Below are 21364 nucleotides of genomic sequence, written 5' to 3' on the forward strand. Positions count from 1 at the left end.
GTTTTTGTGTTGGTCTGATAACTAATCCGTTACCAGTTTGCAGAGCATTAAGAATATCCCTTTTCTGGCCTGTGGATAGTAAATGCTTGTACGCAATCAATTGATTTATTTTATCTTGTGGAATAAGAAAACCTCCTCGTTGCCCTTTTCCAAATATTTTATCTACACCAAGACTGGCTAATCCTGATAAAACTCCTGTGGCAAGCGGGGCGATAGCTTTTTTTGCTAGGGGCATTGCCATAGGTAGCAACCTGCTTCCCAAATTGATCAATGATCCCCATAAACTACCTCCCTGTTTAACAGCCTTTCTGATTTGTGCCTTTGATATTTTGATATCCGATCCTGTCTTATTGCTTATTGATCTTTTCAGTTTATTGATCTGAGTTTTTGTAAGCATTAATACATGTGAACCTGATAACTCATTTTTGGTCAGTCTGATTGTTATGGGCGACTTCTCATTGTAAGCTCTGGAAAGTTTTTGCAATTGTCCCTTGCTAAGTGAAACACCATAAGGATGATATGTTGTCATTACTTGTATATAATATACGTTACATAATTTGAATTCTATTCAATTAAGATCGGAGTATTATTTTACCATCCTTCTGTGTTAGCTCAACATCCTGTTCATGTAATGTTAATGCGTAAATTGAGTAGGCTGTCGCCGTTGTTCCAGATAGCTCATATTTAAATGTTAGTTTTGTAGTACCATCCTTAATGTCCATTTTCTGTTTTGTTAAATCGAAATACAGGAAGGGAAATAGCGTTTTGAAATTAGATATATTGAGTAATGACCCTTCACCGTATTCATTATTTTTGTGGACATATTTCAACACATCCCTGAAGACTCTAGTCATATCAGTGGATGGTGTGTAATGTATTTCGGGATATTCGTTGCCATTGCCTACTTCCAAATGACAACTGGATAAGGTTTGTGGGTTAGTTGAGACAGAGAATGTGTTGTACAAAAATGGATTCACTGTCTGGGCATCAATATTCGCATCATTGATTATGAACACAAACACGTGTCGGGGTTTCGGAAGACCAGAAGAGATTCTGAAATGCCCAGCTCTCTGTTGGCTACTATTTGATCTTTCAATATTTTTTCTCAAATAAGTCCATTTGTGTGGTTTAAGGTATTCGCTCATGTAGGCGGATTGGCCCTGACTGTTAAAGGTTATTCGTGGAACATACAATTGCATTCTGGTTATAACCACCCTGCAATCAGCCCCGGCTTGCCAAATTAGATTACCATCTGACTCAATCTCAAAATTCATCTCAACACGGGTATTGGGTAACAGCTTATTTTCTAACATTTCAAAGAATGAGTATCGGTTCAGTGGTATTTCTGTATTTACTGTGGTTGAGGCACCTAAGAGTGCTTTTCGAAGGGCAAAACCCTTATTGTAATTAGCAACTCTTCCTTTTACCACATTTACTCCTCCTGTAACGTTTGTATTATTTATCGTGAATTCAGTCTCCTCAGCATGCCGCGTTGTGTCGAGATAGAAAAACTCATTACTTGCTGTCTGTTTAGCGTAAGCTGGACTGTACTCAAGCAAGTTCTTGATATTTACCGCGTGATTCGCGTCATTACAATCGTACACTTTCTTACCATTCAACTTAATATCAAAATGTTTCAAGAATGAGTACGACCCATTCACAATACCATTATGATCATCTGCTGCAATGTTACCACCAGCAGCTAGCAAAACTACTTTAAAATCAATACTGATACGGGCATTATACCAGTCAAATGGAGTAACCTCTCCAGTGTTATCAACCACAAATCTGTAGCCATCTTTCTTTTGGTGAGCATTATTGCCAACAGTTGTATTCAGTGCTGTTTCTAGGTCAAAAATGACATCTTCATATCGTTCAACATAATCTGGATCTCTAAAAGATTGCATTATATTAATAGATTACATAAATCTTCTCATTTGGCCTCCAGACAGTAATTGATTCACCCTCTCATTAATCTCGTAATCGGTGAGTTTCTTTTGTGGTTTTTTTATTGGTGATGTCGCTATTGGCGATGCTGCTACTGGTGTGTTTTTATTCTTTTTGTTCAATAATTGATTCACCCTCTCATTAATCTCGTAATTGGTGAGTTTCTTTTGTGGTTTTTTTATTGGTGATGTCGCTATTGGCGATGCTGCTACTGGTGTGTTTTTATTCTTTTTGTTCAATAATTGAATAATTTTATCACCCGCCTTTTCGCCCGCATATTCACCAGTCTTAGTGGCAGCTTTCTGAACAGCCTTCTTGGTTGCTGTTTTAGCTGCTTCTTTCATCGTCTTTCCAAATAGCTTTCTACCAATCGTTTTGAAAACATCGGTAACAACACCTTTTCCATAAAGATGCTTCTTAATATATGTCCCCGTTTTAACATCAAAACGTCTCTTGAATTCTGATTGTCTCATTTTATATCATTAGGTTAGATATTATTCTAGTTTGGATCGCAATATCAATGTCATAAACCAGTTAATCTTATTTAGTCCAATTGGTCGCCCTAGTGAGTCTGTTATATAAAACCTCATTTGTGAAATATTAACATTGGAAACTTCATTAAACAATAATCTTCTAGGTTCAAATGTGAATGGGAAACTTCTTGTCAAATTGTCAGTTGGAATAACAGCTAAAGTATTGGTATTAACACCATTCAATATGCTGTTCGTAATAGCATCGGTATTGATATAGATCATATCAATGGAATTTGTTATATTTGGAAGAATTGACCCATATTCTGTTTTTGTCACAATCTTCTGTGTGAAAACAATCAATTCACCAAATTTACTGTTTCTCAGGTCCAATTGGTAATTGTTGTCGATCTCAATGAGAATCTTATATGTTGACAATACGAATATTAGGTTAATATGGTATTTATCGCCAGTTTTATCGTCAGTAGTTTTATGGCCCTTCTTTTTCATGTACTGATGGAGATAGTCATTTAGGTCTGAATAAGTGTACATTCCATCCACAAATTTAACAGTTTCCCATGATGTTCCACCATCAGGTGAGTATTTTATTTGGTTATTTTGATACTCATCTGAAATATTATGCCAACTGTAAGTCATTGTAACCTTATCCAGTGCTATTTCGTGTGTCATATCATTTTGGAGTTTTAACACTGGATCAGATTTGATTATGAAATCTTCTGCTTTATTCTGTCCGATTTTCTGTCTCTTAACAGATGAAATATGGATTGCTCTTTCTTGCATTTATATTATTAGATTACATATTTCTTCAACAGACTATTAAGTTGGGTATTGTTTAAAACACCCAAATGGTTTAGTGTGTGAGCAATTTGGGAAAATTCATTTTTCACACCATTATTTCCAGCCTGCATAGATCCACCTAGCAATTCCAACCTGCTGAAAAGGTCTAATGGGTTGTTATAATAGACAACACCTGAGCCGATTTTTTTGTATTTATTACTTGTTCGGTGAATTGGAATATCACTTATTCTGTTCAGGTCATCAAATACCATTTTTGATAATGGCGAATACTTCTTTTTACCGTTGAACCGCTTTGTGAGCAGATCAAGGGTATCAAAGTCCACTTGCTTGTCATAGACTTTTTTACCATCCTTATGAGCAATTAGTTTGAGCTGGCCGTAAAGTTGGGGCATGTCAATTCTTATATTTCCATAAACACCAGTTTGTGGGTTAATCTTATAGGCATTTCTCTTCTTCTGTGTATAAAAACCCTTACCAACTTTCAATGTTTTTGTACCCTCCTTTACAATACTAATTCTTTGTCGGTACTTTTTCATCAAGTCAATCTCTTTAGTATACTTAGCAATCTGGCCCTTATTTTGCTTTCTGGCAGGTTTTGTTGTGCTCAAATTGCCTTTTCTCTGACCCAATTTCCTATTTATTTCACCAGATTCATCCAAAATTTGTTTCGCATAATTTGGCTGTTTCAAGGTTTGCAAAAAAATGTCAGCTGGTAATGGCAATCCCTGGTTTTGAATAAATGTCAATTCTTCTTGTGTAAATCCCTCATTCAAATCAGCTATCATTTTGGGCGCTACCTCACCACTTGGCCCTGGTAATGCTAATCTTTGAACCTGTTCACTATAGGGGACAACTTGGTTATTGACATCTTCTCTCAATTTACTGATCTCCTCGATCTCCTTATCAAATTTTTCCGTTAGAGGTTTCAGATCTTCAGATGTCTTTTCGTAAACATCCTGCTTATTAGTTCGAACTTCTTTTATAACATCCCTAACAACCTCAGTCATTTTTCCTGCTTCAATTTTAGGAATACTGAGTCTCTTAAATCTTTCAATATCCATTATATCAATACATTATATAAAACTTATCTCAACTTATCTTAACTTATCTCAAGTTTATCTAACATATTAGTATATGGAGATTCCAAATTATGATTTCAATGAAGACGAAAATACAAACTTCAAACAACTGTATAAGTATATGCCCAAATCCAATTTTAGAATGCTAATATGTGGTAATTCAGGGTCAGGCAAAACAAACCTGCTTTATCACATCCTTCTGAAACCATTGGTCTATTATGATCAGATCCATTTGTATGGCAAAAATCTGGAACAGGAAAAGTATCGACACATGATAGAAACAATGAATGACATTAGTAGCCATGTAGGATATGACATAGTGCACTGCAATAATGATGACATTAAACCTGTCAATAGTCTGGAGAGCGATGCTCAAAAAATTGTAATATTCGATGACTTTATTTGTGATAAAAACCAAAAGCCGCTTATCGATTACTTCATTCAAGGGCGGCATAAGAACTGCAGTGTTATTTACCTTTCACAATCATTTTATAAAACTCTAAAAGATATCAGACTAAACTGTAGTCATTATGTAATTTATGATTTCCCGAGCAGTAATGAGAGAAATATGATTTCTAGAGAGTTGAATGTAACAAAGGATCAGTATACTAAAGCCACCAAACAACCCTACTCATTTCTGTATGTAGACAAACCAATGAAGACTGTCAAAAGAAACTTTTATGGAAATATATAATATACTATTATAAAATGGGAATATTCAATCAACAACCTAATTATAATCAATCATATACGAAAGGACAGCGCGGTATTACTGGGCCTCAAGGACCGCCTGGCCAGCCTGGTCCAAAAGGTGATCAGGGTATTCAAGGACCCAAAGGTGACAAAGGTCCAAAAGGTGCTACTGGTGCATCAGGCACTGGTTTTAATCTCACATCAGATCGGAATTATGATATGCAAAATAAAAAACTAACAAATGCAGCAGAAGGAACTAATTCCAACGATGTTGTCAACAAAAAGCAGATGGATGATGAACTTGCCAAAAAAGTTAACAACAGTGGAGATACAATGAGTGGAGTATTAAACATGGGTAATAATAAGATAACAGACTTAGCAACACCCACAAATGATTCAGATGCTTGTACAAAGAAATATCTTATAGACACATGTATGACTCAAAATGGACGAGGGGATTGGAATTTAGAGATAAAAAATTGTATAATGTTAGTCAAACATTCAACACAGAAGATTTAATTCCTGACATAAAATACATCAAAAATCATAGTATATGGCCTGACGCTCAAGGCAATTGGAACGCTAAAAATAAGGTAATATACAATAATGCTATAAATGGTTACAACACAGATGTTGTAAATGTGAAATGGGTTAATGATAGGTTTGTTAAACTAGCTGGCTCAACGATGACTGGTGATCTGAATATGTCCAATAATAAAATAACTAATATTGGAAATCCAACTAGCAATAATGATGGTGTTAATAAAAGCTATGTTGATACAAAACTTGCAACCAAGGCTAATAGTGCTATTTTGGGAAATTATCTGAAAAAAGACGAAACAGTGGCCATGACTGGTGATTTAAATCTAAACAATAAAAAAATAAGCAACTTATCGATTGGATATGACTTAGGTGATGCTGTTAACAATACAATGCTTTTTCTATCACAATCCAGTTTCTTACAGAATCAATTTATGGGTCTAATTCATATTTTCAAAAAGAAAGATCCTACAACAATAAAAACCATATATTTACAATATTATATTAAATTTAATTCATTATACGAGATGATGGGCACCATTTCAACAGTCGGCCAAAGTCCTATTCAGCATTGGGAAGTACCAGCAAAAACATTCATACATAGAATTGAAATTGATTCAGGCTCAAACAATTATAACTTATCAAGTTTAATTCTAAGTACACCAGTTATAAGTAGCTCACCATCAGTCAAAAAGGATGTTTATACGCAGTATATAAAGTTAAAAATAACTGGTAAAGGAATTTTGTTTGTTAATTATCAAACAGAGGCAAAATGCAATTTGACTCTCAAAATCGCATCCACTACAAAGCCAAATCCTATAACTTGCAAAGTGTACACAGGGTTACCATCCGTTAAAACAATAGATATGCAGAAATTGGAAATAAATACACCATCATTTGTTGTGTCAACAAACCTTGATATGAGTAACCATAAATTAATCAATCTCAGTAATCCAACTTCAAATACAGATGCGGTAAATAAAAGCTATGTTGATAATAATCTAAGTCAATCGCATATTACACCAAGTCATTACAATAATGAATTTGCTTATGCTATGGTTAAAAACCAATGGTCAGAAGAAGATGGTGGTTTAGATACCTTTGATCCTGTAAAGGTTGAGAGCTTGGAACCTCATGAAGGCAATTATCATACATATAACCACAAAGTTTTATATTTAACAATTAAAAAAAATAATGCTGGCGGATATATGTGGGAAATGGGACTTAACATTTTTCGTTCGGAAGCTAATAAGGACTATACCTTATGTATTGAAATATTAATGGGTGATTACCTTTTATGGCATAAATCGATTGTAAGTGTGAATACTACAGCATCAAGAGGTGTTACTATTTCTCATTATGATACTAAAAAATTCTCACATAGATATACTGATAATGGGGTAGTACACAATACATGTATTATAATAGAATGATTATAAATTTACAAAAAACAGGAGGCAATCCTCATATTATAAATATAAGGACAGAAATAACACAAGCGGGGATAGATTTAAATACATATCCAACCAACTATGATAAAGTATATGTTATTGCTTATGGCATGTTTGGTAAATTAAACAAGATTGACGCAGATAAGGTATATGATTATCATACTGCTTTTGATATTCAACCTACAAAAGCAGTTTATAATGTGGATTTGGATATGAACAGAAAGAAAATATTAAACATTGCTCCAGATAAAACTAAAAATAATTCGGCTGCTACTGTAAAGATGGTTAAAGATTTGGAGGCGAAGTTGAGCCCTCATACAACAAATAATGCATATAGAAAAATATTTGAAGAATTTTACGATTTTGGTGATGCTAGTAACTACCGAATAGTAAAAGGACCATCGGTTATCGAGTTTACAGGCCTCTCACCAAATATAACATGTCCTAGAACAGGTATTGCCAATATTGGGGATGGTGGAATGAGATTAACTAAAACCACAATAAGTTTGCAATTATTCAGTAAAAAGAGCTTTACTCTGTGTGTTGTTATGCAACTATGGCTGAACAGAGCATTCAGTATAAAAACGTTTATGAGTAATGGAGCTCGTGAAAAACCACATTTGATTTATGACAAAACAACAAAGAAATTAAAACTGCAAACTAATGGTTTGATAGCTGGGTCAACTAAGGAAACTTCTATCACATTACTGAATGATTTCAATGGTAAACGAGTTGTGTTTTGGTTAACTAAGAAAGGGACAGGGAGCAACTTTATAGTAAAGGCATCAATTAGTAATTATAGTGGAACATTGTCACTAAGTTCAGAATTAGCATCTCAAAGTGACTACACATTCAAAATATTCTCAGAAGATGCAGTGATATATAGAGTAATGTACTCTCCAAACTTTTATGACGACGATTCTAGTGAATTTCATCGAATAATTTTGCAAGAGAAATTGAAGGATTCTTATATTATGTAATTTGTCTAAACTAATTATATAAATGAGTATTGATAAAATTGCATCATGATGTGCTTATGGAAAGATATTCTATCTAACCAATAAATATGATAAAAGAAGTAATCAATTACGTTCAATTCTATTTTGAACAAACAAAAGAAGTCTACTTTGAAAATGAGGATGTTATTTTAAAATCATGTTTGGTTTATCAATATTTATACATTCATCATTTTGAAAGATATCTTTCAATAAAAGAAATTCTTGATCTTAATGATGGAGATATTGGTTTAATAGGACCTGGAAATGGTTATTTAACATGGTTTTTTGAAAGAACTATAGGTAATATTCAAATTATACATTCACATAGCATATTACATGATGCTTTTGGCCGATTCTACAATCGATATCAATTGAATAGAAGATATACCTATGTTTTCAATCGAAGTTTCAAATGGATGAAAGTATCACCTTTATGTGGACAAATTAGTGGTTTAATTTATTGTGCTTTTCATAGAATATATATATAAACTATTAATATATGCTGGATAGTAGAAAGAGTTGTTTTAATTGGAATCATATATCAAAAGATCTAAGTGAAGAACAAATAGTTGAATTAAAAACTTACTATAAATTGTATCATAGAAAGGCATTTGCTTTCAAATTAGCTTACAAGCACTATAAAAGATGCAAAATATTGGGTCATGGTTTATCAATTTTGTTTGCTTCAGGAGGCATTATTTCAAGCGCTGTTACAAGCGGTCTTTCACTAATTGCCATTTCATCTGTTGCTATTTTCATACAAGGATATTTGGAACACAAAAATTACAACTTAAAAATAAGAGATTGTGAATATGCATATCATAGCTATGAACATTTATTAATAACCATTAAAAACATTTTAAGATCGGGAATTTATGACTCTACAAGTCTATATCATCAAATGGCTGGTATGGATAATTATATAATCGATAACAGCCCCGTTATTGATCAATATTTAATGAACTACGACAAAATATTCAGCGATAAAGAATTGCTTGAATTTCATCACCAATCAAAGAATTAATTTGATCCCAATATTTTTCATTACACAGTGAAGTGTTTTTTGATTCTTTTTGTGAGATTTTGATATTTATATTTAATAGATGAAACAATTTGTTCAATATAAAATCGATTTTAATCATTCTTTTTCTAGTTTTATTATTAACAATTGGCAGTATTTTATCAATTGTTTTAAATATATCCAATATTTTTTGTTGGTCACTATATGATATTTGTATATTATTCAACTCAACTAAACTTCTGATTTTATTTTGCAAATGGTATTTTCTATTATATACAGATTTTCGTTTTATTCTATATCTGTTTTCATAAAAATCAATATATGGAAGTGATTTTTCATATCCATGAACGGAGCCACAATTCAAACAAACAAAACTATGATCATAAAGGTCAACATTCATGGAAAAACAACATTGAAATGGTTTTGAATGACATTCTTCAATTTGTTCTAAACAAAATGGACATATAATATAATTATGTTCTTTTAAATAATAGTGTAAATTTTCATCACAATACATAATATTATGCTTAATTAAAACAAGTATTTTTCAAAATAAAGTTTTTTTGAGATTCAGCCAAATTTCGTATTCTGTTTCCATTACACCCTAATGACTGCTCAGATTTTGAACATAAAGGTGAATATTGTTCTAATGGATCTTGATCAATATCTCCTTCGAAAAAAAATGTTGTTTCAGAATCCATTTTTTTATTTGAATAATTGATAACTTTATGAGTAATTTTATACCTTGAACCTTCATTTTCTATTTCAGTAGTTAAAACAAATCGATCTTCTTGCAATTTTTCAACCATACTATATGTTTAGAAATTATTTTTTTATGTTCCAAAAACTCTTTTGGAGATTTCATAACGTGAATTATTAACCATTGATTCAATTTGTGGTAAATCATTTTGAATTTTTGATTTTTCTTGTTCGTCATTTGTTTCTTCCCAATAAGAATTTGTATTTTTTTGAGAATAAGAGTTATATCCAAATTCAGTTGTTTTGTCATTTAAATCTTCCGATAACAGATCCCTTTCCCAATTTGTTCTTTCATTAACAGTGTTCAATTTCATCATTTTTTTTAATGATTTCTTTGAAATAATGATGGACTGTATAAGAATCAAAATGCTTTTCAACAATTGATTCTAAAATTGTTGTTTTAACAAAAACTGTTGCTCCAAAAATAAAATCCCTACTATCATGCATACTATATTAAAGAAAAAAATTTTTTATATTATTTTTTCAAATGGTCAAATTTACCCTTTCTATATGTTTTTTCTGTTCCAACAAAAATATCTGATTTACAAATTGGGCATGTTACGTATCTATCTTTGTCTTTAATAAATGGAATATCAATGTTACAATCATTGCATCGCGTATAATCAGTCATACTATATATATCAAATAATTATTTAAATAAAAAAGAAAAAATTAATTAGTTGTGGCGCCTTCAACATAGTTTAACCATTCTACTATATCCGAGTGCCCATTACTATAACTAGAAATAAAGGCAGAATTATTTTGTGCATAAATATCAACATCTCCTAAAAAATACAGCCACTGGGCAACTTGCAATTGACCAAAACAACAACAACAAACAAAAACATCATCATTATTAATGTGTATATCAATATAACACAACGAATACAACCATTGAGCCATTTCCAAATATCCATTAATACAAAGATCAAAAAAAGCTTGATCCTCACAATAATCAAGATATATATAACAATAATCGAACAATAATTGAGCAGTATCAAAATCGTTATTTTTACAAGCTTCCAAAAACTTAGCAGGCCATAACTCATTTGCCAATGAATAAAATCTTTTCATAATTGGATTCATATCACAATAAGTCAAAATCAATCCATTTTGAACCAAATCTACATCAATACAATTTTCCAAAAACTGGGTATACAATGATTCATTTGATAATGAATAAAATCCTTTTAAAATTTGATCCATGTGATTCATACTATATATAATATAAATATTTTTAAATGATATTTTCTTTTAATTAGTCAGAATCGCTGTCAAAATCGCTGTCAGAATAGCTGTCAGAATCGCTGACAGAATAACTGTTAGTATTCTTCAACGAATACAACCATTTTGTAATATGTGCATTTTCATAACTAAATGCAATATAAAGAGCAAGAGCACAAACAGAATGAATATCAACAATATTAACCAAACGTTTAGCATTAGTAAGATCTCCATTTTTACAATAACGCAAAAAACCAATCTCTGATAAAATGGGGCACCTTTTTCTCAATGGATATAATCTCATATAAAAAATAGTCATACTATATATGAGAAAATAAATATTTAAATAGAATTGTTGGTTTTTTCATGCGAGAAACGAAGTTTTGTGAAAATGCGTTTTTAGCCGCGAGAAACGCAGTTCCAGCGTTTTCAAAAATGAGTGTGAAATTTTGCCATGACAGCCATTGTAGTGAATTAGAGAATGTCTAAAAAGAAAGTAAGAGTGGCCCATCGTGGATTTTTCACGAAAATCAACGAAGCGTACACGACGAATATTCAACCGTTAGAAAGACAGAACTGCTGAAATAGAAGGCTAGTTTAGGATAACAGCTTCAAGAGATCGTGCCGCTTGTCGAACAGATTTGGCCCAGTTAGCGGCAGCCGAGAAAGTAACAGAAAAAGAAGTAGCGGACGAGATTGAACGGCCGTGGCCGATTGAGGCGCAGACCCGACACAAACGTTAGCTGCCATGACTGACTGAGCAACCCACTCCACCAGCTTCATCAGCTTTCATCATTAGCACCGCAATGCGTAAATCCAAACCAAGGTTACCAACCGAGCAAAGCTTCCGAAATTAGACGTCAAAAAGTTCGGCATTTAGATAACGGCGAAATTTGGCATTTCTTTCGTCGCTATATACGAACGATTTACGAGGCCAACTATTTGATCAGTATTCATTTATTTATTTACCGACTACAGGGTAACCGTCGTCTCATAACTTAATGGCTACATGGGTATTCATATTGTACCTAACCAGAGAGTAGCCATAAAGTAAATAAGATAATGGCTACCTTTCGTTTGGATACGCATTCCGACGACAAGGTGGCCACTAACCCAGACAACTAACGGCTACTTTTGGATCGGTTGATATTCGATGGATAGTATGGATCCTAAGGTAGCTAGTAATCAACTACTTAACGGCTACTTTTGGATCGGTTAATACAGTCAATGGGTCCGAAGGTCAGTAGCCAGTAGTCAACTACTTAACGGCTACTTTTGGATCGGTTTATTAGAGTCGATGGGAGTAGTCTACCATGATGAAAATTAAGCCCCGCTGGTGCGTTCCCTTTGCGTTCCGTGTGAGTTCCCTTTATTAATATGCATATATATAGGTCGAGTCCATGACGCCACTCATAGTTAAAACATAGGGAAAAAGTACGTTCCTCCATACCAATTAAGAGCCTAGTCAGTGTCTAGCTAGCTAGGTATAAATGCGTTCCTCCATACTAATTCGGTATACGTTTCTCTACTACAATAGGCACAATAGGCTTCCCTAGACTTGCCCGTTAAGTAACTTGAGCCCGGTTTACTGGAACGTCTATTAAAAGGAAAATAGGAGCGATCACCTAGCAACGCGAGAAACGGTATTCAGCGCTCAAAATCGGATATGTCAGCAAAACATACACAAAGTAGAACTGAAAACTCTCTATTTCAATTTTGCCTGACGTTGTCTCTTATTATCTCGAGGAAATGAAAAACTATTAGAGTCTCAGCGTTTCACGCACCTTTAGTTAGTTAATTATGCGAGTACGCAAACTCAAAGTTGAATACAAATTAGTTCCACAGGAAAAAGCCCGAGAGAACCTTGACGTATTGTTAGGCCTTTTTACAGTTATGTATTGAACCGAGGCTGGAGTTGACCTTGTTTTGATACAAACCTTCCTGCTTTATTACGTTAATCAAGTTATTCTTATGCTAACCAGTATTTTTCAAGGACAATTTCCTTAACAAAGAATAAGAGGTTTGTATCAAAAAAAGGTCACCGTCAGCCTCACATTCACTCGAAGGCTAGGGTGCTTAGTTCACGACTAATAACTTGACAAGAATCAATTAAAACACGCGACTAATAATTGCTAGCAATAAAATCAGACACGAGATACCGTTTTAAAAACTTCATTAAAAAACAATGACAAAAGGAATCAAATACACAGGGATTTGTAAGGGATGGAAATTAATCTTCATCTTCTTCGCCCATGGAGTACTTGTAAGGTTTGAATTTCTTATGTCGACGTTTCCTCAGCTGTTTGCCATGAGCTTTATGATCATCCAAATAATTTACAAATTGAATCCGACGCCTTTTGCGCTTCGGGCCTTGTTGTGATGGGGTTTCCACTGTGGGAGGAGGGGTCAGGAAAGCAGGATTTAAGGGTGGTGGTGGGGTGAGGCTTCTTTGTCTGAGAGATAGCCGCTTGTGTTAATTCAGGTGTTACGTTGAAGGGTTTCAGGAGAGTTGAGAACGCTGTCGTTGCTGTCGAAGAGTCTTGTGTCCTTGATGTTAAGTCTGGAACAGTGCTGATTATTTCTTCCGGTCGTGTTCTTGTATTTAATTGTTCTTTAAAAGCCAGGTATCTGTTTTACAACTGAAAGTATCGTTTAACTTTCTCATCGTCCCGAATTAAGATCGTTTCGAGAAAGCACGTCATCCATGTTGCCTTGTATTTCTTGCATAGCTGGAAGAAGCGGGAAAAGCGAAAGAGTCTGCTGCTTCAGATATTTTAGAAGCTGACTTGAGGAATATTTTCTCGAAACCCTGCTTGGTTTAAGGCCTCCTTCATTGGGCAGAACGTTTGTTCGCATCCGACAATTATCTTAGGTAGTAGTTTACAGATCAATTAACAGATAACCAAAAGGTCTTTTTACAGTCTCTTCGTACTGGTTTAAAAGAAATCAGTTTGTCCGGGATACATTTGCTTGGCAAGAGTCAAGATTTGCATTTGTCTCGTGGATTCTTGAATAACACCAAATAATGGTTTAGGCTTTTGCTGCCGCTAGCTTTCCCCTGATGAAATAGTATTCTGCACGATGTATAAATCACGCTTAGATTGCGATGTTGAGAACCACGGGTAAAGAGGTTCTCAATTCGCTTGTCTTCACTAGCGTCAATCATCTGTTCATCAAACACGATCAAATTCCGTTTGTTCACATCAAAATATGAATCCTGCTCAAAAACCGTAGGAATTCCCCTGACGAATACAATGTTTGGCGTGGCGACTAGCATTCATGTTTGCGCAGGCTGCCATTGTGAATACAGTCAACTCTTCCTAAGACGGACACCTTTGGGACCAGTACTATGTGTCCGTCTTAGGAGAGAAGTCCCTCTTATAGAGAGTCAAATAAGGAGAGTAAAGAAAAGCAGGGACCAACTCTAGGTGTCCGTTTTACAGAGGAGTCCGTCTTATAGAGGTGTCCGTTAAGAGAGAGTTGACTGTAACACCAAACGATCCTCTCCGGGGCAGGGTAAATTGTCTCTGAAGCTTGTTGCAATAGAGATCAAACCCAGGCCGTTTTTCCGGACCCGGTCATTTCGGCAATCATGGAGATGAAAGGATGCTCGAAGCGAAACCGCTGACATTTCTGTGAAAACATTGGAACTGTTTGAATTGGGGTGATCATGAGACCAGCATTGCGGTGTTTAGACATCACGTGCCTTTGCATACTATCCTTTCGACTAAAGGATTTTTCGCAGACAGAACAGAACCAACTCATGTCAACTCCTCAAGAGCAGAATGTAGACTGAGAAAGAGGTAGAATGTTGCGCATTTATATAGGTTTTCAGGCCATAAAATCTATTGTTTTCCTCCACCACCACCACCACCGCCACCACATTTCTATTGTTTCCCTCCACCACCACCACATTTCAGTTGTTTTCCTCCACCACCACCACAGTTCTATTGTTTTCCCTCCACCACCACCACAACCACCACATATCTATTGCTTTCTATTCTTCGCCCACTCGTTTCATTTTTTTTTTCTCCACCATCGAGATTCTCTAAAATACTGCCAACTGCCATCCTTAGTTCATTTTGTAGCAATGTCTCGTGTAGTAAACAACAATCGTGGTTTTCTTCATCTGTCAGCTGATTGCCCTGATCAGCGCCAGGTTCCTTTAAAGACAGCTACTCCACAACAACTTCATGCACTAGTCCAAGTCTTATACAATATACTCATGGAACACATTCCCATCCCACAGAAAATAAGCGGATATTGCTGCCATATAAGGATGCTTTACTTAACATGGCCAGACCAAATGTCCCTTGCAAAACAAAGAAGCGAGTCCTCGTACAAGAGGGTAGTGGTTTTATTGAAGGTGTATTAGCCCCTGTTGTTTCGAGCTTGGGATTTCTAATGCTATAAAAGAGGTGACGAAACCTAGTGTGAATGAGAATTAGTAAAACCTTGCTATTTTGACTTTACAATTTGATGACGTCACTGTGAAAAACCATCTATATCTTGTTTCCCTATAAAGTTTTCGTTGTTCTTGTACTCAGCTGCAGTATACGGTGCAACGCGGTTCTTGTCCACTGTTTGTTAAGTAATATAAACATGTAGGGATTTTCAAAGGGCACCGTCAAGTGGCACGAGCACTTTGATGAGGTTTTTCCTTTCCCCTTACGAAATTCCTTCATGCTTATAACAATTTTCTTTAGTGCGTCAGTTCTTACGAAATCTCGCCCAGAACAATTTCCTCACTGTTTTGCCCCCATACTGTGCTTGTATTGAGGTATTTTTCATGTTTTTGCTTGCAGGTGTGTTTGATTCTTTACGATGTCGTGGATTATTCTTTTTCTTTCAGTTTCCTGTTTCTCAACACTAACAAATGGTAATTACGCAAGTCATGTATTCAGTGAAGTTGTAGTGTATCGATACAGGGCTTCCCCACAAATTGTGACTGTTGTAGTGTTTGAATTTAGGGGAAAATTATGAGAATATCAAAAAGTTTCATAATTTCGTAATATAATGCGGTGAATTGTTATCTATAAGATCAATACCGATACCTGGGGAATGGCCGCTTAACCAAGGTTCAACTGCACTCTGTATGTTTAAATTGCAGGTCAACAGCAATCAGATCCACCAAAAATTTTTAATTTTCTAACCAAGGATTTAGTAGTTCCTGAAGAAGTCAAGTGTGGAACAAAAAATGCCTTGAAATTGCCGTGTGGTGCTAGCGGAAATAACTTACAATGGACTTGGAAGCACAACGACACAGCAATTTCTACCTCAGATCCTAAGTTCACCGTTGATGCGAATGGAACCTTATATGGAAGTTACCTAGAAAGTGCGCAGAATGGGCACTACCAATGTTTTGTAAGAGACGCTGTTACGGGCATTGAGACGTTCAGCAGAAAAATAAAAGTCGATGTTACAGGTAAGGGCGCTTTCAAAATATGAAAACATTTCCAGGTCGTCCGTTTTTCTTACTTGCAAACAGCTCCTGCTAAACTTTTTTCGAGGCGAACTCACTTTCTTAATCCGAAATAATCTCGCAAATATTTTCAAAACCGCGCCATGTTGGACAAAACAAAGAAAATACTCAGGTTTCCCGTGACGTCAACCGTGCGTCTGTGCACTAACAGAACATGGGCAACGACCAATCACAGCGCGCGTAGCATTCATCGACCATAGCTCTCGACCAACCAGCGAGCGAGAAATCGTTGTACCAATGAAAAAAAAAATTGGCTAGGTTGACTTTGTTCATTTGCTGAACCCATTTAAAATTAATCAAACGACTGATTTCGTTGGCTTTTATTACGGAATGTTTAATTTGTTGCGCTGGTTAGTGTTCGATCTTAATGGTAGTCCTTTAGCTAGTGGTGAACTTACGCAAAAGCACGACAGAGAAAAATGACGGCAAACCTTGTGTGACAAGCGTGACAGTAAGTTTGCTTTATCGCATGAAGTGATGACGATAATCAAAATGGTTGCAAGAATTACCAACTGAGGCAGGATTCCAGTAAGGATCAGCAGATTCGATCACAGATCAAACGTCTTAGATTTTGTAAGCACAGCCCTTTAAGTAATCAACAGGAAACGGAAGACAAAATACTGACAAAGAAAGAAAGCAAAAAGCAAAATAACAACAACAACAACAACAGCAAAACAAAATAAAAACAAAGTAACACTGCTAGCCCCGCGTGCTTTGCAACGTTTTTTTTTATCACGGTTGCCTGAAGCAGTTTTAGGTAAAGTAAGATGGTCTAAATAGAGTTAACCGTCAGCCGTCAAAACGCCTAAAACTTAAACGTCAACCGGCAAAGCTACCTCAAAGTAATGGTGGATGGGGGGAGATACTTGGCGAGGGCGCGGGGGCGGGGGGGGGGTTAAAAAGCTTTACTAAGCACGGCCCTGACAAATTTATAATATTCTTCTTTCCTTATACAGTTGTAGGGACATTTAACGATCCGGAAACTAAACAGGTGGTGCAGAGTGTTGACCTTGGAGAGGAATTTAGTTATGGGTGTCCTCAGCACTCTCCCAGTTATGGCGTCAGCTATTCGTGGATGGGGAAAAGCAATAATCAAAAAATACAGTTCAAGGGGAATGAACGACGAGCCATCACACAGACAGGTCATCTATTCATAATGTTTGTGACTGAGGAAGATCTCAAAGAGTTGGCGGGATATGAAGATCAAGGAATCCATTGTGAGATTTCTGCAGCTAAAAGATTTGAAGCTTCTAGTCTCTTAAAGTTAACAAAGAAAAATGAAGGTGAATTCTTCGTTTTCTCTTAACAGTGCAGGAAGTCTACAGGACTTGTAGCTAGTACTGTGTATCGCCTTTCTTTAGAGCCTCTACTAATTACTCTCCGCCTGATTTCGGTGGCTTCAGTATGGTGTCCATACTGCTTTCAGTCCCTAGGCCTCATTACAGTAGTGTCTCTCTTAACGGACACCTCTATAAAACGGACACTCACAGTAAGTCCCTGGCTTTCTATTCTTCCTTTATTTGTCTCTCTATAAGACGGACACCTCTCTGAGAAGGACACTAATAGTGCTAGTGCCGGTCCCAATGCGTTTAGGGTCGCGTGGTTCGAGCGAGTTTTTCCGACCGTTCGTCTCGGTTACCTCACCGGAATGCATGGACTGCGAGAAGGCCTAGAAAGACGCCGTTAAGAGACAAGGCAAAGATGTGGTCAAAAACGTAATAAGGGGAACAAAATGTAATTCAATCCCAGTGGTGGATCCAGGGGAGGGCCCCCGCAACCCTCCTTATTTTTAGACCAAACTGAAGCCCGAAGTGCTGCCTTTGTAATGACATCCGCAAATGTTAAGACTTTCTTGTGTTCTCGGATAGGGCGAAAAACCGTGGGTCCCGTCTCACAGCACTTTCACTGATTCGTTTTTGTGGGACGTAAAAGAACCCACATCACTATTCGAAAAGAGTAGGGGTCGTATACCCCGGTGGTGTGGCCAACCTTTACGGGTTGTGCGATTGAGCAGGGATGGCACCTTGCATGGGACCTGAGTCCCGTTCGTGCACATTCCCTCCAGGCAGGCCTGTGTCCAGAAAAGCTGGTAAATGAAATGTTTTACACAGTATTGTGTATTTTGTCTCAGATAAAACAGATCCAAAGATACTAAGAGAGCCTTCTTGGAAGTTGGAATTTATGTCTGTTAAACAAGAAAAGGTTTTGGAGGGAAAAAATAAAACTTTATATTGTCTTGCAGCCGGAAGGTAAGTTGGAACATCAGTTCAATGGACAAATAACGATAACGATTATAATAATAATAAGGTGACGATGATGAGGATGAGGATGGCAATAATAATAATAATAATAATAATAATAATAATAATAATAATAATAATAATTAGTAATAACCAAAGGTTACGGAAATGGAAGGTCAAAACGCTTTGAATTCAACGCTGTGCTTTGGGTAAGTTTCAACTGAGTGTAGTAATTGTGACAGCTAGCTGCTAGCTCGCTTAAAGAAATTATTTAGCCCGGCGTTCAGCCATTGAGCTTTATTGTTTGTTGAATAATTTTCTCGAACCGTTCAGTAGTTCATGGCATCCGTTTTGAACGGCTTGCCTTCCCATTTTTAATCCTCTTTAGAGCTGTGCGCTCGGCTTTTTGAACGACTAGCGGTAAAGAACGTTTTCATCGCTCTATGTAATGGAATGTTGTTACCTTGGTAGGAAAAAAATAACGATAAAAATACACTTCTTGGTGAGCACTTGCTATTTATTGTTTTACTGACAACTTCTGGCTGCTATTTTTTTACTTCCAGACCTGAACCAAAAATAACCTGGAAAATTAAAAGAGATGGAAAATGGGAAAACCTTGTGAATGAAAAGGACAATTTTGAGATTGCCGATGCTTTCCATGGAAGATTGCTTAACATTATATCTGTAAAACAGAAAATGCATCAGACCACATACCGCTGTGAAGCAGAAAATTCTCAGAATGTTGGAAATCAGACAGTCTATGATATGCAACTTAAAGTGAAAGGTAAATGGCCTTAGGGCGTTTCCATTCACCCCCTCAAATGATCGAATTATCGCAAGACAGTTCTGGATTCTGGATTCTAGGTACTGGATTCGGAATTCTTTATTAGAGGAACTTGGTTTCTGAATTCCAGTCTCTAGCGGGATTTAGGATTGTTTGAGCTGAATTCCGGGTTCCAATGCACAGAATTGCGGATTCTACAAGCAAATTTTCCAAGATTCCGGATTCCACAAGCAAAAATTTCCTTTATTGCGGAATTCGGCTTCCCTGACACTAGGCGATACTTACTTGCATAGATTATTGTAGAGACGGAGTTGTAGAGGTAATTGTTATTAAGGGCATTTCCGTCTTAGAAGCACACTTTTGGAAGAAAGGTTTTTATTAGCTACATCATTTTTGTACACAATTATTAACCGATCATTTGATTGATTTTGTTTTCAGTTCTACTGTACAATACAACTGATTATATTTTTGTTAATTCTCTTTGCAGTTGCTCCAAGGTTTTTAGCGTCTCCTCCGCAACAACTTGAAATTGATGTTAATGGCAATGACAGGTTAACGTGCGATGTATCTGCAGATCCTTCGCCAACTTTTATCTGGTACAAAAATGGGACGAAACTCACAAAATCAACGTAATTTTTCTTTCTTTTTCTCTCACTATACACCTCGCGATTGGTAAACTTAGGGGGGCCACATTCTCTTTTTTTAACGCTTATGTTTAGGAGTAAACATTTTCGCGTTCCTACTAAAAAATTATTTAAAAAAATATCAAGAAAAAAAACAAAAGCGGGACACTTAATTATTTTCATGAGATTATTAGAATGGATAGAATAAAATGGTGAAATTTAAAGCTTATAGATGAAATATTCTACAAATTTTGGAGTAGTTGTAAGCCGTGAACTGGGAGCTTATTACTGTTAGGAAGAAAGATATTTTTCTACATTAAATGATCTTGCACTAAATTCTCTCTGCTTTGGATGAATACTATAAATTGTAGCGATTTACGAGTTTAAAGAAACTGATTGTTAAAAGAAAAGGGAAAATGCGTAATTATTTAACAGCAGGGTGAAGGATTCAAAGGTGGCATACACAAAGTAAAGCCTTGAGATCACAAGTGCTTGAAAAGAAGTCTAGTGGCCTTCAAAGGCATTGTCTGTACCGATCTCGAACAAGCCTAAATTTCGCAACCGCGTAAGTTGTGACTTTAACAGCGAGGATCTTGATTTCATTTAATCCTGACTATAGTAAGAAGTTAAACAATTCCTAGAGGTATGGTAACACTGAGCTGATTGGAAACTCTTCAGCTGTTACTACTCTATTTTTGAATCTCCCATAATACACTCAACTGTTGCCTGGTTTCACTGAAATGCTCATGGGAGGAATGCATATTCCCAAGAGCATTGTATTTAAAACATTAACATGTGCATAAATTGGGGGGGAGGGGGTGGGGGGAAGGAGGAGGGGAGGGTGGCAAGCAGATTGTATTATGGGAATTCGAAAATGGTCAGTTGCAGGTTGAGTTATGTCCAGTCACTAATCAAGTTGCATTCTATAGTGAACATGTGAGACTGAATGGCAACAAGCTGGATTTAAAGAATGTGAGGTATCTACAAGAAAGCGGAGTTTATCAATGTGTGGCTGAGAATCCATATGGAATGATCGTGTCCTATACAGATGTAAAAGTTGGACGTAAGCACTTGGAAAATTGCATTTATACAATTGAACCTTCATTCCCCTATTACAAAAGTGGACTTTTTCTTTGTTTTAAGATGAATCAATTTTTGATAAAAGAGCTTGCCATTTTTAAGGTGAAAATGTTATAAACAACTCATTGTCGTTTTGGTTAACACCATGCATACA

The 21364-nt window shown here is 35.9% G+C and overlaps 1 protein-coding gene across 1 annotated transcript in view; it reads left to right on the top strand.

Annotated features, from left to right (window-relative positions):
- Positions 1-21364, top strand: part of LOC140922546 (fibronectin type III domain-containing protein-like) — a 57092-nt gene that overhangs the window by 15225 nt on the left and 20503 nt on the right. Inside the window, exons 2-8 of the mRNA XM_073372523.1 lie at positions 15807-15880; positions 16112-16426; positions 17440-17766; positions 18615-18732; positions 19287-19507; positions 19995-20136; positions 21060-21193. Coding sequence (XP_073228624.1) covers positions 15826-15880; positions 16112-16426; positions 17440-17766; positions 18615-18732; positions 19287-19507; positions 19995-20136; positions 21060-21193 — 1312 coding nt within the window. The 5' untranslated portion in view covers positions 15807-15825. The remainder of the gene's footprint in view (positions 1-15806; positions 15881-16111; positions 16427-17439; positions 17767-18614; positions 18733-19286; positions 19508-19994; positions 20137-21059; positions 21194-21364) is intronic.

This window comes from Porites lutea, chromosome 13 (genome assembly GCF_958299795.1).
Source record: "Porites lutea chromosome 13, jaPorLute2.1, whole genome shotgun sequence".
Taxonomy (NCBI): domain Eukaryota; kingdom Metazoa; phylum Cnidaria; class Anthozoa; order Scleractinia; family Poritidae; genus Porites; species Porites lutea.